Source organism: Lontra canadensis, unplaced genomic scaffold (assembly GCF_010015895.1).
Source record: "Lontra canadensis isolate GAN:19392208 unplaced genomic scaffold, GSC_riverotter_1.0 scaffold44, whole genome shotgun sequence".
NCBI lineage: Eukaryota > Metazoa > Chordata > Mammalia > Carnivora > Mustelidae > Lontra > Lontra canadensis.
In genome coordinates this window covers 15,405,120-15,419,596 of record NW_022631038.1, presented here as the reverse complement: position 1 = coordinate 15,419,596, position 14,477 = coordinate 15,405,120, and the positions used below count along the sequence as shown (strand labels likewise).

The following is a 14,477-nucleotide window of genomic DNA, read 5'->3' as shown; positions in this document are numbered from 1 at the left end:
TTTTAATTAGTGTGGTGATGGATGTCTTGTCTAGCTTCACTGTGAATGTTTAAAACCAAAATAATTATGGCCTCTATGAATTAGCACAGTGCAGCACAATTTGCCCTCCTAAACTGATCCTTCCCCCTTGATCTTTAAGTAGCAGTCACTGGGCCATTTAGGTGCCACAAGACCCAATGAGTGTAAGGACAGGTGTTAACTCCATGTGTGGATAAGATCTGGGATCACACAATGGGTGGCGATAGGGTCTACAGAAAACCTGATCCCTCATGCCCCACTTATTAAAAACACTACAAACAAACAAAATGTCTCTTAGAGATCACGTTTGGCCCACTGGAGCCATTTGTTATTTCAGAGTGTAGGGCCAAAAATGTTGCTCATTTTAAATGCAGATAAGTATGAGTAACTGCCGTATATTTAGCATAGCACAAATTTATGGGTTGTATGAAATTATTACCTCCTTATACGTTTTTGTGTTTTATCTCCATCAGTAGTAAACCCAATGTTACACAAAGAGATAAGCCCATGATCTCCTCCAAGGAGGGATGCAGTGATAAAATGCAGCTTAGGAATTCTTATCTCCATGTCATTGTCAGAAATGCAAATTCATCTTGTGTAGTATCATTTATAGCTTTGTTTTCTTTCCTACTCACCAGCAATCCAAAGACTTTGGATGTAAAAATAAAGTGTCTGTGTTCTTAAAACAAACTGCATTAACTTTAAGGCAGTCCTCAGTCTTTTAAAAAAAAATTAATTTATTTTTAAGTAGTATTTAAATTCCAGTTAGTTAACATACAGTGTACAATATAGAGATTCAATATGTTTATGCAACACCCGGTGCTCATCCCAAGTGCCCTCCTTCATCCCCATCACCTATGTTGCCCATCTGTCACACTACTCCCCTAGGAGGACCATCAGTTTGTCCTCTGTAGTTAAGAGTGTGTTTCTTGATTTACTTCTCTCTCTCAGCCATAAAAAAGAATGAAATTTTGCCTTTTGCAACAACGTGAATGGAGCTAGATGGCATCTTGCTTAAGCAAAGTAAGGCAGTGAGAGAAAGATAAATACCATATGATCTCACTTCTGTGTGGAATTTAAGAAACTCACTCTTGAGTACTCAGTGCCCACTTTGTCTCTTTTTTTTTTTTTTTTTAAGATTTTATTTATTTGTCCGAGAGAGAGCACAAGCTGGGGGAGCAGCAGGCAGAGCAGGTAGAGGGAGAAGCGGGCTCCCTGCTGAGTAAGGAGCCCCATGCGGGACTTGATCCCAGAACCCTGAGGTCATGACCTGAGCCGATGGCAGCAGCTTAACCAAATGAGTCACCCAGGCGTCCCAATCACTTTGCCTCTTCTGAGAGAGTCTTTGTTCTTTCTCAGAAGTGCAGGCTGGAACTTTGAGTTCTGCTTCAGACTGTGAAGTTGGCCACACGGCAATCATATTCTTTCCATATCCCATCAACAAAAGGGTGGCTGCCTTGTGTTTGAAGCCTGCAGGCTAATAAGCTACTCTTTCCTGTCTGTTCCTGTGTGTCCCATACCCAGAAATGACAGTTTGACTACATTTGTTTTCTTTAAGAAGCTTCGGAGTTTGCTCCCTCTTCCTGTTGCTGCCAGGTCTGTCCTCAACGTTCAGATTTCTGATACCTTTATGTTTAGGACTCAAAAACAAATGTTTTGCCATCTTCCCTGATTTCTTCATCCATAATGAATATATTGAAATAGTACATTTTATTCTCTTACCACATATCATGTGTTCTTCAAAGAAGTTCAGTTTCTCTTTTCTTGTTTTATACTTCTTTTTATCTTTTCCTAAAGACAGATAGATTGTCATTGGAGGGAGAACAGAACCCCCAAACTACTAAAGCTTTCACTGTTTTTAAGGTAATCTCTGGAAAATAAGCCTATTGTGGTGTATCCTTAAAGTAAGAGGAGCATTTGATTCTTATCTATTAAACCATCTGAGTGCCCCTAAGGTTTCACATTAGACCATTTTGATTCATGCCTTAATGAGCCATTTAAACCAAGTATATTCAATATTAGTATATTTTCTGATGCTGAAAAGGCACTATAAGTATATATATTTTGCTGTAACTCTACATAAAATACAATTAAAACTAATTTTACATTTCTTTTATTTAATTGTGTAAGGGAAATGAAGTGCCATGTGTTCTTGAAATGAAGTGCTAATCATGTCAATCTCTTTGATCCAGAAGGACTTTTTCATAATGCAAAACTGAAACCCATTCAGTGGCTCCTCATTGCTTTTAGGATGGGGATTGAAATCCCTGACGCGGCCTACAAGGCCTGGGAGGTACAGCCCATGCCCTTTTCCGCTCTCCCATTCATCTTGTGTTTCCTTTGCTTTTTGCCCTTGATATCCCTTGACCTGCCCTCACTTCCATGAAGGAGCCATGCAGCTCATCCCCTGTGACCTTGGCAGGAGTTTCTCCTCATACCTATCAGGGTGTGGCTCCACTTTGTCTCCCACACCTTCCCCCAGCATCTTCTTAGTTTAGCTCCTACTGAACTCGAAAATGACTTTTCACTGGAAGCTTTCCTAGACCTTCTGACGAAGTAAAATCCTTGATCCTTAGAGAAGAATATTCCAATACTATGAAATTCCTTCCTAACACTTATCCTGGGTACAATTTCACATCCACACATGCCACATTTGGTTTTGTGTCCAACCCACCCACCCTCCAGCAGCCCAGCTTGTAAGTCAGTGGGGCAGGGCATTTCCACCCTTGCTTGCCACAACTCCATGGCCCTGCACAACGTGAGACAGTTGGGGGTAACTATGACTAACTGTAGCTTACTCATCACATCAGGAGAGTAGATAAAAGCTATACTGATTATATGTTTTAAAGTATTTTAAATAGTCTCCAGCTCTTGCTAACATAACATTAAAAAGGGAGTTTGAAATAGACTAAAGAGAAAATATTTTCATGTGTAAGAAGGATTCCCAACATGTAGACACTAAGGGAGTCTTTTCAAGGTATCATTTCTATTCCTTTTCCCCTAACTAATTCAGTTCTTGCCACCATATTGTGCTCCTTTGCCTAGATCCACAAGCCTATCCTAAACAAAGGAGTGTGAGATTTTTCCTTTGAAGTTAGCCTTCCACAGACTCCAAGAAAGATCCCAGATGGATCACTGTTAGGTTATGTGACTTTGAAAATTGCTCAATATGTTGACATATCCGTTTCCTCAGTCTGCAAAAATGATACACAATAGTACCTCAGCTGTGAGTTTTCTGTGAGGCTCAAATGATGTACTATTTGTGAAGAGGACAGTTATAATAAACACATAATAAATATATTGTTATTTGCTTCTTGTACAAAAGTTGCACTTCATGTCTACTTAAACAGTACCCCGTCTGCGCATGTGCATTGGCCTGGGTCGTGCTCTCTCTGGACACACCCTTTGAGAAAAGCCTCTCTTCAACTGGGGGACGGGAAGCATACCTTTTCTCTATTGATTACTTCTTCTTCTTTTTTTTTTTTTTTGGTTGTTGTTTTGAAGAATTTATTTATTCCTTTGACAGACAGAGATCACAAGTAGGCAGAGAGGCAGGCAGAGAGAGAGGGGGAAGCAGGCTCCCTGCTGAGCAGAGATCCTGATGCGGGGCTTGATCCCAGGACCCTGAGATCATGACCTGAGCCGAAAGCAGAGGCTTAACCCACTGAGCCACCCAGGCGCCCCTCTAGTGATTACTTCTTAACCATCCAAAGCGAATGTTTCTCCATTCTTTCAACATCTTTTACGAGAGAAGCACAAAATTAAATGAATGGATTACTTTATTCTCCACCGACTGTGACTCTCAGAGCACTTTGCTGACAGGAACCCAAACGGCTGATTCATGGGATAGTTTAGTGCAAGTGAACAAGGCCCTCAGTTCTCATTAACTTCAATACACAGTAGCAAGTAGTTTCAAAAAGAGCAGCAAAACCTCAAGGACTCTGAGAAAAGTTAGAGAGAAATAGAGAAATCGTGTTACTCCAATTACACAATCTGTTGTTCCGGATAAACCCAAAGAACAACTAGATGCACTAAAATCCTAGAAAAGTAGCATTTTTTTTAATATAAAATAAACAAAATTCTCTTTAAAAGTGCATGTACTGAGTAACATACAGAATTGTCGAATCACTACATTGCACTACTGAAACGAATATAACACCGTATGTTAACTTTACTGGAATTAAAATACAAAAGTTCCTAAATTTTAAAAAGTAAAATAAATGAAGGTAACCCCCCAAAAAGTGCAGGTAGAGTAGAAATGCTAAGTTAATTGAAATAAATAGTGGTGGTTTCTTATTGAAATGTATATAACCTGCATATAGATATATTATTCCTTCTTTAGGGTCTTCTGGAAGCATGCAACCAGATGCGAGCTGGCTATCTTTTCCAGCCAGATAAACTCTACAATGTGGACTTTGACACTGGGGATAAAACTATTCAGCGTGGCTGACATGTTGATGTCTTTAAGCTGTGGTTAATGTGGAAAGCAAAGGTAGGAATTTGTCATCCCTTTTATTAGGTCCTCTTCATTTGGGTAAAGAGTATAGACTATTCCATTCTTTTTAGAGTTCTGTTTGGGCATCTTTTCCAAAGCTTTAGCCTCCTTATTTTCCTAAACATTTCTCAAGGAAACCTCTGTATTTCTAATTACAGATGACAAGTTGGCTTCTCAGGTCTAAATTCTAACTGAGGTGGAAAAAAAATTTGGCATATTGCACTGTCACTATATACTTTACCTAACTGTAGGAATAAAAATCTGTTAAGAATATAAACTTGTATGGTGAGTGCTGTGAAGTTTGTAAACGTGGAGATTCACAGACCTGTACCCCTGGGGGGGGGAAAAAAAAAAATATATATATATATATATGTTTATAAAAAATAAAATTATAAAAATTAAAAAAAAAAGAATATAAACTTGTCTGTAACTTTTTTAAAAAATGATTTTTTCCCTCCTACTCATCGGAATTGTTAATAGTCAGGTAGACTTGAAGTCAACATAGATTCTCAGACGTGAACCCTTACTTATTACATGGGTGTGCAGTCTGCCTTGGAGTCAAGGTCAGCAGATGGTCTCTCCGAAGATTATGACCATAGCAGGACATGTTCTGTACCCTTCGCCTGCCCCTTATTTGTAAGTTTTCACTGAAATAATTGGCATGCTTTGAGAAGCTCTTTCTATCACTCCATTCCCAGTCCTCCATAGAAAGATGGACACTGGGTTCTGTGCAGAAAGTTCTGACATGAGCTAACGCCATCTATAATGTATTACCAATGCTGCTGTTTAAGTTGAAGTCTTTTTTGTAGTAGTTGTTGTTGTTGTTGTTAGAAATCTATTAGCACAAAACCAGAGACACCTCTTTTCACAGAAGTCACCCAGCAGTAACCTAATGTAGAGTCCACACTCTCATACAAGATCATTAGTTACTCGGGAAGACAATCAGGCATCAGTTCGTCTTGGAGGTTCACTGATAATTTTCAATATTTGAAGATAGGCATTCTCTAGGTTCTTTTTCTGAAGATTTTTAGATATCCACTTCGGAAATTTTGTTAGACTTCCTTTATTCTAAGTTCTAATTTTTGCAAACATGAAGCCCAAAATTTTGTGTAGCTCTCTCAGACACTGGAAAATCCAAATACCCCTCAGTCTGACTCTGTAGAGATTTTATTCATGTAAATATTCTCCTGGGCCTCCTGAATTCTATAAGATGTTGCTGGTTCTGCCAAAGCTTAGCTGTCAGCCACGGCATATACCTTGACTTACCTTAAACAAGTATATACCCCTAGATACTGGCCAACAGGTTTATCCTTGAACTAGCAACTGCTCAATATGTACCAAAACATTTAAAAAGGAAATTATGTATATAAGGGATTATGAAAAGGATCATATAGTTCATCTATACCTTTATACAATAAAGGAGTGGCATTTAACCTTGTTAATGCAATCCACAGTAAGAAATACATTTTATGTTGTGGCCCAATAATTACATACACACACATAATTAAAACAGAAGTTTCAAGAAAATACCTTATAATATGAAATTCTCTAATATTTTTTATCCTACTCTTTCTCTTTGAAAGAAAAGCTGGTATGACCCACTTAACTAGTTCTATTACCTGCTAATGGCCTGTGACCTGCGGTTCAAAAGGTACAGATGAGCACATTTGGCCTGGATTAAGCCAGACCATCAGAGAATTGTGTACTTGGGCCACCTTGTCTGGCCTTCTACAAAGCAGATATGACCAATGAATATTTAGTTTCTATATTTATGTACTTCATCCTTCCTGTAAACACAGGTTTCTGAATCAGAGGAAGATCAACTATTTACTTAGAGAATATCTCAGCAACACGGCAAGGCTGTGGCACATCTAAGTGTGCAAAGGAGATTTCTACCATAGGACAGAGACCTGCAATTAGGAAACTGGAATCTTATACATGAGCTGGCACACCCACGCTGAGAGAGAGGAAGGGAAGGAGAGAGAGCTCATGTTAGCGTCCTGAATGCTAAGGAATCTTCTTTTGGTGGAGAAAAGGAAGTCTCTATCCCATTCTACCCCAGCATGAAAAGTATTTGACTCCTGGGGAGATAAAGATTTTATTACCCTTTCAGTGGGCTCAGATGATTACATAAAAACTCAGTATACACTGGAATGAAAATGCTTTTCCCATGAAAAAACCACTTCTCACCCTGGAAATCAACTTCAGGAAATATCCATGGCAAGTTGGAAAGAGAGTTGACTTGCAAGTTTGAAAAATTCTGTTTTGTCCTCCTTTGCTCTAATTATGCAATGAATACTTCATTGATGGTAGAAAGAGGAGCCATAGCTAATGAAATTCATATTTCCTATAACATACTCTGATAGGTTATAAAAATAAGGAGAAAATCATATAATAATATAAGATGCTACAAACATTGACTATATTTGCAAAAGCAAATATAACACAAAAGCTTCCTTTTACATCAATTTTTCTACATGAGTTGGACTGGTTTTGGATTCATAAAATGAATCTGTTTTGGCCATGAGAATGCTACAAGGAGTTTAATTGTCCAAAAGCCCCATCTGCTTCTCTTAAACTCATAATTATGTTTGCCCAGGAGCTGTTTCCTGGAGTTTTCTCCCAGCCAGTGACTGGGCTTGTCAGGGATGCTAAGGCATTCCCCTTCCCGAGAGGCATAAGGCTCTGCTGACAGCTGACGTGCTGTGAGGCCTCCCCAGTGGCCTTTCTGAATTTTCCTCAGACTTCATGGTAGTCTAGTGAGCTCCTCCCACTTAGCCTCCCTTTATCCTTCACTTAGGGCCCGACTTCTTCAGAACCTAACTAGCTCCTCCTACTGTCTTCCTCCCAGCTACTGCCACTAATAAAACTCTGGTACCTTTAATCTCGTCATGATGTCTGCTTTTTGGAGAACATGGGCTAACAGAGACCAATAAAGCTTAAATTACAAGTGCCATTGCCTTTAATATTCAGCTTTTATAGATTTTTTTTCCACAGAGCTTAAAAATGCATTCGTAATATGGACACATTCCTTGATATTTTCAATGGCAGCTCAGTATGCATGAATGCCACTGAAAGCTCTATATGCACAATTCCTGGAGAGAAGTAAACCGTACAGTGATCACTTCAGTGATCTTTGGTCTCATTTATTTAGAATCAAAAGTAGGAACATTCTTCATCAATAAATTTCTGTTAACTTTTCTCCTTCCCTTCTTAACTGTTTATAGCTTCCCCAGAAAACCAGATTGCCCTCAAGAATTTCTGGCATATCAGATGAAAACGTGGTTATCACAAGAAATGAGTCCAGTGATAGTGAATCATTCCTATTCTTAAGCATTTAAGATCTAACAATGCCTTTTCCAAATGTTTCTGCAAAATTTTGAGAGTTGGTTCTAACTACATATTCATATAATTACATTTTTTACATGTATTACATATGTATATATAAAATATACCTAATATAAATGTTATACAAACTATACATGTATATTTCCTGTAGAGAAAGACACTGAAGGCATTGAAAAGGATAAGGAGTGAAGGGAGCAAAGTCTGTTGGAAACAAGGTCTGGTTTGAGCATGAAGTGTGGTCTTTCTTTCTTTCTTTCTTTTTTTTTTTTTTAGATTTTATTTATTTATTTGACAGAGAGAACACAAGTAGGCAGAGAGGCAGGCAGAGGGAGAGGGAGAAACAGGCTCACCACCGAGCAGAGAGCCCGACGTGGGGCTTGATCCCAAGACCCTGGGACCATGACCTGAGACGAAGGCAGCTAGCTGCCCAACCGACTGAGCCACCCAGGCGCCCCTGAAGTGTGGTTGCTTAGGGCTCTTAGCATCCCTGATGGCTCAGTTGTGTTCACCTGTACTTGCACTGAGAGTCACGGAGCTCCATATAGCACTGGGCTGGTGGAATTAATTCCCTGCTCATTGAACATGGCAAATGCTGTGTGTGACTAGGGTGGCAGGACATGGAAGTTGCATGTATCTCCTCAGCTCACATGCATGGTCCATGGTCTCATTAAGGACATTTTCCTTACTCTACCTACAAACACAAGCCCAAGGCAAAATTTTAAAGAATTTCAGAACAGCAGTGGCAGAGAATTAAATTAAGCAGAAAACCGTTCTGAGTATATGGCCTGTGTGACTGTGCAGGTTGTATACCCATGAAGCCAGCCCTGACGACAAAGGCTTACATATTCTCCCACTTCATATGATTGTAAAGCCTAGAATAACCATGAATGCATATCCTCAGCTTGGGCCATAGGTGTGTGGACAGACACAAAGAAATCAGTTGGGAAGCAATTTCAATAATGGGGGAGAGACCGACTGGGTCGGCAGCGGACAGGTTAAGGTATATAAGATTCTAATTACATTTTGAAGGTAAACCTGATGAAATTTACCAAAATATTAGATGTGGACTAGGAGAAAAAGCAGATCAAGGATACAAGAGCTTTAAAGTTTTGGGCTTTAGCAACTAGAGGATCAACTTAATACATTATTGACATTGGAAAAACTGTGGGAGAAACAAGTTTGTGTAGACAGATCAGGAGTTGAGTCTTGGGCATGTCATTTTGAGGTGTTCATTAGTCATTTCAGTGGGGATTTGAATAAGCAGTTGAATATTAAAGTCTGAGATTCAGAGAGAAGGTCTCAGAGGAAAACCTAGGGGAAAGTCACCCCTTTTGTAGTGCTTAGTACCATGAGACAAGCAGAAATCACAAGAAAGGTGGATGGAGACATACCGGACCATTCTGTGTCTCAGTTGCTCACCTCATAGGATTCTTCTAAGAGTAAATTTAACCAAGTGTGTCAAGCGCTGAACTACATGCCTGTGAGGTAGCAGAAGCTCAACAGTCATTAATTTTGAAATATGTTCTGCTGGCAAGTATGCAAAGGGCTTTCTTTGTAGTATTTCCTCCACTGTTGTAACAGTATATGTAATTTTTAAAAATTTCCTCTACATACTAGACAGATGAAAATTACATGTCAAAATATTTAGCAAACGTGTAGATCTAGACACTGGGGCATGGAAGGCTAAGTAACTGGCCTGAAGTTCCCAGACAGTAGGAATCAAAGTGGGATGAGGAGCTAGAGATAAAAATGAAGTGATAATGGAGAACACCTACCAGGTAGGATAATAATCACATTATGAATCAAGTACATTTATTTATTTATTTATTGAAACGTACGTTTAAATAACTGTAATCAATTTCAGGAACTTTTTCAATGTAATTTAAAGGGACTTACTTTTAAATGGAAACTTTGATTTTGTTTTTCTTATAGGGAACCCGTGGCTTTGAGGCACAGATCAACAGATATATGGAACTTGCAAAATATTTCTATAAGGTTTTGAAGAAAAAAGATAACTTTAAGCTTGTGTTTGATGCAGAGGTAAGGATGTCTTTTTTTTTTTAACAATTTACTGGATTTATACTTTGTTTTCTAAGTATTCTTACCTGATTTTTACCTGAGATAATTTTAAAAGTATACTTAGCAATTATCATAAATATTTTATCTTATCTTATCTAAATGCAAACCATTTAGGTTTTAAAATCTGTTTCATTTAAGTTTTATGTCTTATAAGTCAAGGGTCCAAAAGACTTTTATTTGATAATTATATTCAATATTTTCATTTTTAAGACAATTTAAACTGTTTGGTTATAATTGCTTTTTCTGATATCTCTGGCACAGAATAAGAGTAATTTAATTGTTTCTGGCTTTTTTTTCTCATATGTTATAATATGCAGCTGGGTTTCTGGACAGTTGGTCATAGGAGAAAGTGGACTTTGAATTATGATAATCTTTGGTAGATCATTATTAAGCCACTAAGTAGATATTAATGAAAAAATTGAGATTTTTTTTTGCCAGAATTATGTCCATTTTCCTCTCCAAGGCCCACTCGACCATCCAATGGCATAAAACCATTTTAGTAAGAACAACTGTTAGGGAAAAAATGTGCTTTGTCTGTCTTTGAAATTGTCTTCCTCTGACTATATTATTATCTAAATTTTTGTGACGCTCTTGCAGTCTTAAGTGGAAACTAGAGGTAAAGAAGTCTGTTTTTTAAAATTTAATTTAATTTTAAAACTTTTCTAAAGAGAGAGAGAGAGGAAGGGAAGGGTCAGAGAGAGAAAGAGAGAGAAAAAATCTTAAGCAGGCTCCAGTGGGACCCCACTTGGGGCTGGATCTCATGACCCTGAGATCAAGACCTGAGTTGAAGTCAAGGATCAGATGCTTAACCATTTGAGCCACTCAGGTACCCAAACGCTGATTTTTGTTTTGTTTTGTTTTTTTAATACTATACATCCTCTACTAGTTTGTTTTCCTCTCTGGAATGAGCTTAAATTTAAGTAAAGTTCTCTTACATTTTTTAATCTATGTGAAAGACACCCAGTCACTGAAACCAGAAAATTTGAATTCATCTTGAAAAGCTAACAGAGAGAGCTTAATTATTTCTGTCGAAGATTTTGAAAATGTAAACCCTCCTATCTGTACCCACAGCCACTGCTTTAGTGAATGAAGTGTTCTCCATTCCCTCCTGACTTACAATCAGAGCCTAATATTCTAATATCTAATATTCTTCCCTCTTTACTTGTTCTCTTCTCTAATCCATTATCCATATTTCAATCCAAAGGACCTTTCTCAAATGTGAAACTGGAACTAGCATTATTGTGTAAAATATTTTGAGGAATGGTCATGGAGTGGGTGGTTGACAATCTCTGAGGAAACTGATAGACCAGAGCACACCGAGGATGACCTGGCTGGAGAGGAAAATCATCAAGAATTGTGGTAGGAGAGGTTTGCAAGAAAGACATCAAGAGCCTGTGACAGACTGAGCACTCTATGAAGACAGTGACCATTTTTGTTGTCTCTGTGTCTAAAGTCCAACATGTATTAGGTCCTTAAAAACTATTTTTAAATATATTAATAATTAATTCATTAAAATACCACTGAAATACTTAAGGAATTAGGTATGGTTTTAAGGATATTTATATAATTTTTATGTTTGATTTAGCCTGCGCTCACCAATGTCTGCTTCTGGTATTTTCCACCAAGACTTAAACATATCCCAAAAGATTTTGAAAGAGATCAAGAACTCCAAAAGGTAAAAGTATGTGTGTGTGCGTGTGTGTGTGTGTTGTTTTTAATTTTAATATTGCCTTTTAAATAACATGTCTATATGTTAGTTTGATTGGCTAGTACATGGTGTTCATGTGGTCCCAGGCCATTAATTTAATACTTGTATAGAGATGGGCTCGATCTCAACATGTCAGTCATTTTGCAAATTAATCCAGTCATAACTTATATAATTGAAAAATACTTACTGAGTGCTTGATATGCAATATGCTGTGTTTCCTACTCTTTGCTTAATCTATTCATCAATTAATATATATCAAATGTTCCAGTAGGAGTTAGAGGTATGAAATGAATTAGACAGAATCCCAGTTATTGGTTGGCCAAGAAAGCTTAGTAGGAGAGAAGGCAAGAATATAAATAATCATAATTCTGAACAGCAATAGAAGAGGTAGTTGGAGAAGTGTTACAAAATTTGAAATACTCATCAAAAGACCATCTGAGCAAGAATGTGAGATTTTATTAGAGAACAATGAACAACAATACTAAAAAAAATCCAAATGAATATCATAGCAAGGGGGATATTTCATTTTTACCTTAATGATATATGTTAAAATAAAGAGGATCACCACCAGTGTATGTAATTATCACATATATTTATTGTAAGTTCTTAACCAACCTTAAGCATGCACCACAGATAGACATTTTACTTTCAGTTATGCCAACGTCATGACCACTTACGTTGGGTAATGTGAGCGACCCCCATACACCAAACACAAACTATCTGATTTGGGTGTTTAAGACCTTCTGCTTTTTCTGTCATCAAAATTGCACTGGGCTTGGAAGTTCTAAGTGAAAATAAAGATTGTTTTGTTTGGCTGTTTGCATCTCCTGATACCACCTGTTTAATTATTTTACGGTTTGAGGAAAGTTTTAAGTGAAACCCTTCACAGTTTTCTAAATTTGTACGCGTGATCTTCTGTGAGGGCAGTGACCACCGGCTGAGAGCCCGTGTATACAGACTAGCAAGCTGGCCCCCGAGGTGCTCACCACTTACTTGCCAGAGAACGTCTCTCTTCGGGGCATGTTCCTGGATGGAAGGCAAGGGGAAGACCGTGACACAATTCCATACTACATTGCAAGCAATACTAATATCTATTATTTTATGATCATCTTGGTTAACTATAATATTCAGTAGGGAAGGACACTACATTTGTCCTGACTACATTATTTGGTCCTGACTACATAAATGTCCAACTATAAGGGTGATAAGTATATATATTTGCTTCTACACAGCCATTACGTCAGACTTATGGGGAAGTTAAGTCATGAATAGCATCTGCGGCATTTTAAAAGTGAACTGTGTGTAGAAGCTGAAGTTTTGAGAAGAGGAGCAGGTTGGAGAGTTCTAGAATGCCCTCCTCTGGCTCTCCCAAGCACTAGTGCCACTTTGCCCTCTAATAATAACCCGAGATCACTAATGCAATCCAGTCTCATGCGTGTGCTGTCGTTGGAAGAGCCGTACAGGACAGTTACACAGACGGAATTTGTTTCTGTGAAATTTACAAAGTAACTATGTTTTTGCTGCAAAATAGTGACCTTGTAGAAAAACTCAACATGTAATACAATAACTCAAATAATGAAAGTGACAATACCAAAATACACTATTTTTTCCCATTTCCTGTTTCTTCTCACATCTTTCTCAGATCCTTCTATTTGAATTGCCATATAAATACAAGCAAAATGTCACACAACCTTCTTTAATGCATTCTAGCACATTTATATTATTTTAAGTGTTTGGTCATTGTGAATCGTGAAGTAACGAGAGCTACAGTATGAATATAGAACATGCTGGGTGTATTTGTTTCCCTATACTAAGACTCTTCTTAAAAATTATCCCTGATTGGGGTGCCTGGGTGGCTCAGTGGTTAAAGCCTCTGCCTTCGGCTCAGGTCATGATCCCAAGGTCCTGGGATGAAGTCCCACATCGGGCTCTCTGCTTAGCAGGGAGCCTGCTTCCCCTCCTCTCTCTCTCTGCCTGCCTCTCTGCCCACTTGTGATATCTGTCTGTCAAATAAATAAATAAAATCTTAAAAAAAAAATCCCTGATAGTTTTAAATTGCCTGCTATTTACTCTGAACTAATTATAGTTACGTAAGCCATCTAGAATGTGGGAGAGCATGTACTTGTAAAATTACCTTCTAATAATATTTACATTTACACACAGATTGCTCCAAAGATTAAAGCACAGATGGTAGAGGCCGGCACAGCTATGATAAACTACCAGCCATGTGGGGACAAAGTAAATTTTTTTCGAATGGTTTTTTCTAACCATGCCACGATACGAGCAGATGTTGACTATCTTATTGATGAAATTGAAAGACTTGGAAAGGATTTATGAGACTTCAATATGAGCTTGGATACAAGTGTGAACAGCAACTTTAAAAAAAATCTGCTGCTAAAGATAACAAGAGAGGAATCCTGTAAGTGGTATATCCTCTTTTAGAACTCAAGATTCTCTTTTATCCTTTGCTATCTAAGATGATGAAAGGGAAGCCGGTTCACTGAAGATAAGTAAGTTCAAGTTCATTCATGTATTTGTTATTTTCATGAATGTGATTGGAAGTATTGAAAATCTGTTAAATGTCAGTTACTTTTCTTGGTGTGTTCAGAGTACACTAGTGGGTGAGAAAGACAAAAATCCCTCCATTAGAAGATTTTTGTAAAGGAAATTCCATTGTGGGCATTCAGTAACTTGGCATGTATTTACATGTTGGAATTTACTGAATAAAGACTTCTTGAATTGAAATCATTTTCAATATCACTTGATAGTATTCTGTCTCCATAAAAAATGAAACCATACACAGCACGTTTCTCTTTTTCAAACAGATCA

General features: G+C 37.9%; 1 protein-coding gene across 1 annotated transcript in view; it reads left to right on the top strand.

Annotated features, from left to right (window-relative positions):
- The window catches only part of LOC116876185 (glutamate decarboxylase 1-like), a 47,719-nt gene extending 33,704 nt beyond the window's left edge, over positions 1-14,015 (top strand). The window contains 4 exon segments of the mRNA XM_032872173.1: positions 4,361-4,510; positions 9,794-9,901; positions 11,526-11,615; positions 13,812-14,015. Of these exon segments, the coding sequence (XP_032728064.1) occupies positions 4,361-4,510; positions 9,794-9,901; positions 11,526-11,615; positions 13,812-13,985 (522 nt within the window). The 3' untranslated portion in view covers positions 13,986-14,015.
- The last annotated feature ends 462 nt before the right edge of the window (positions 14,016-14,477 follow it).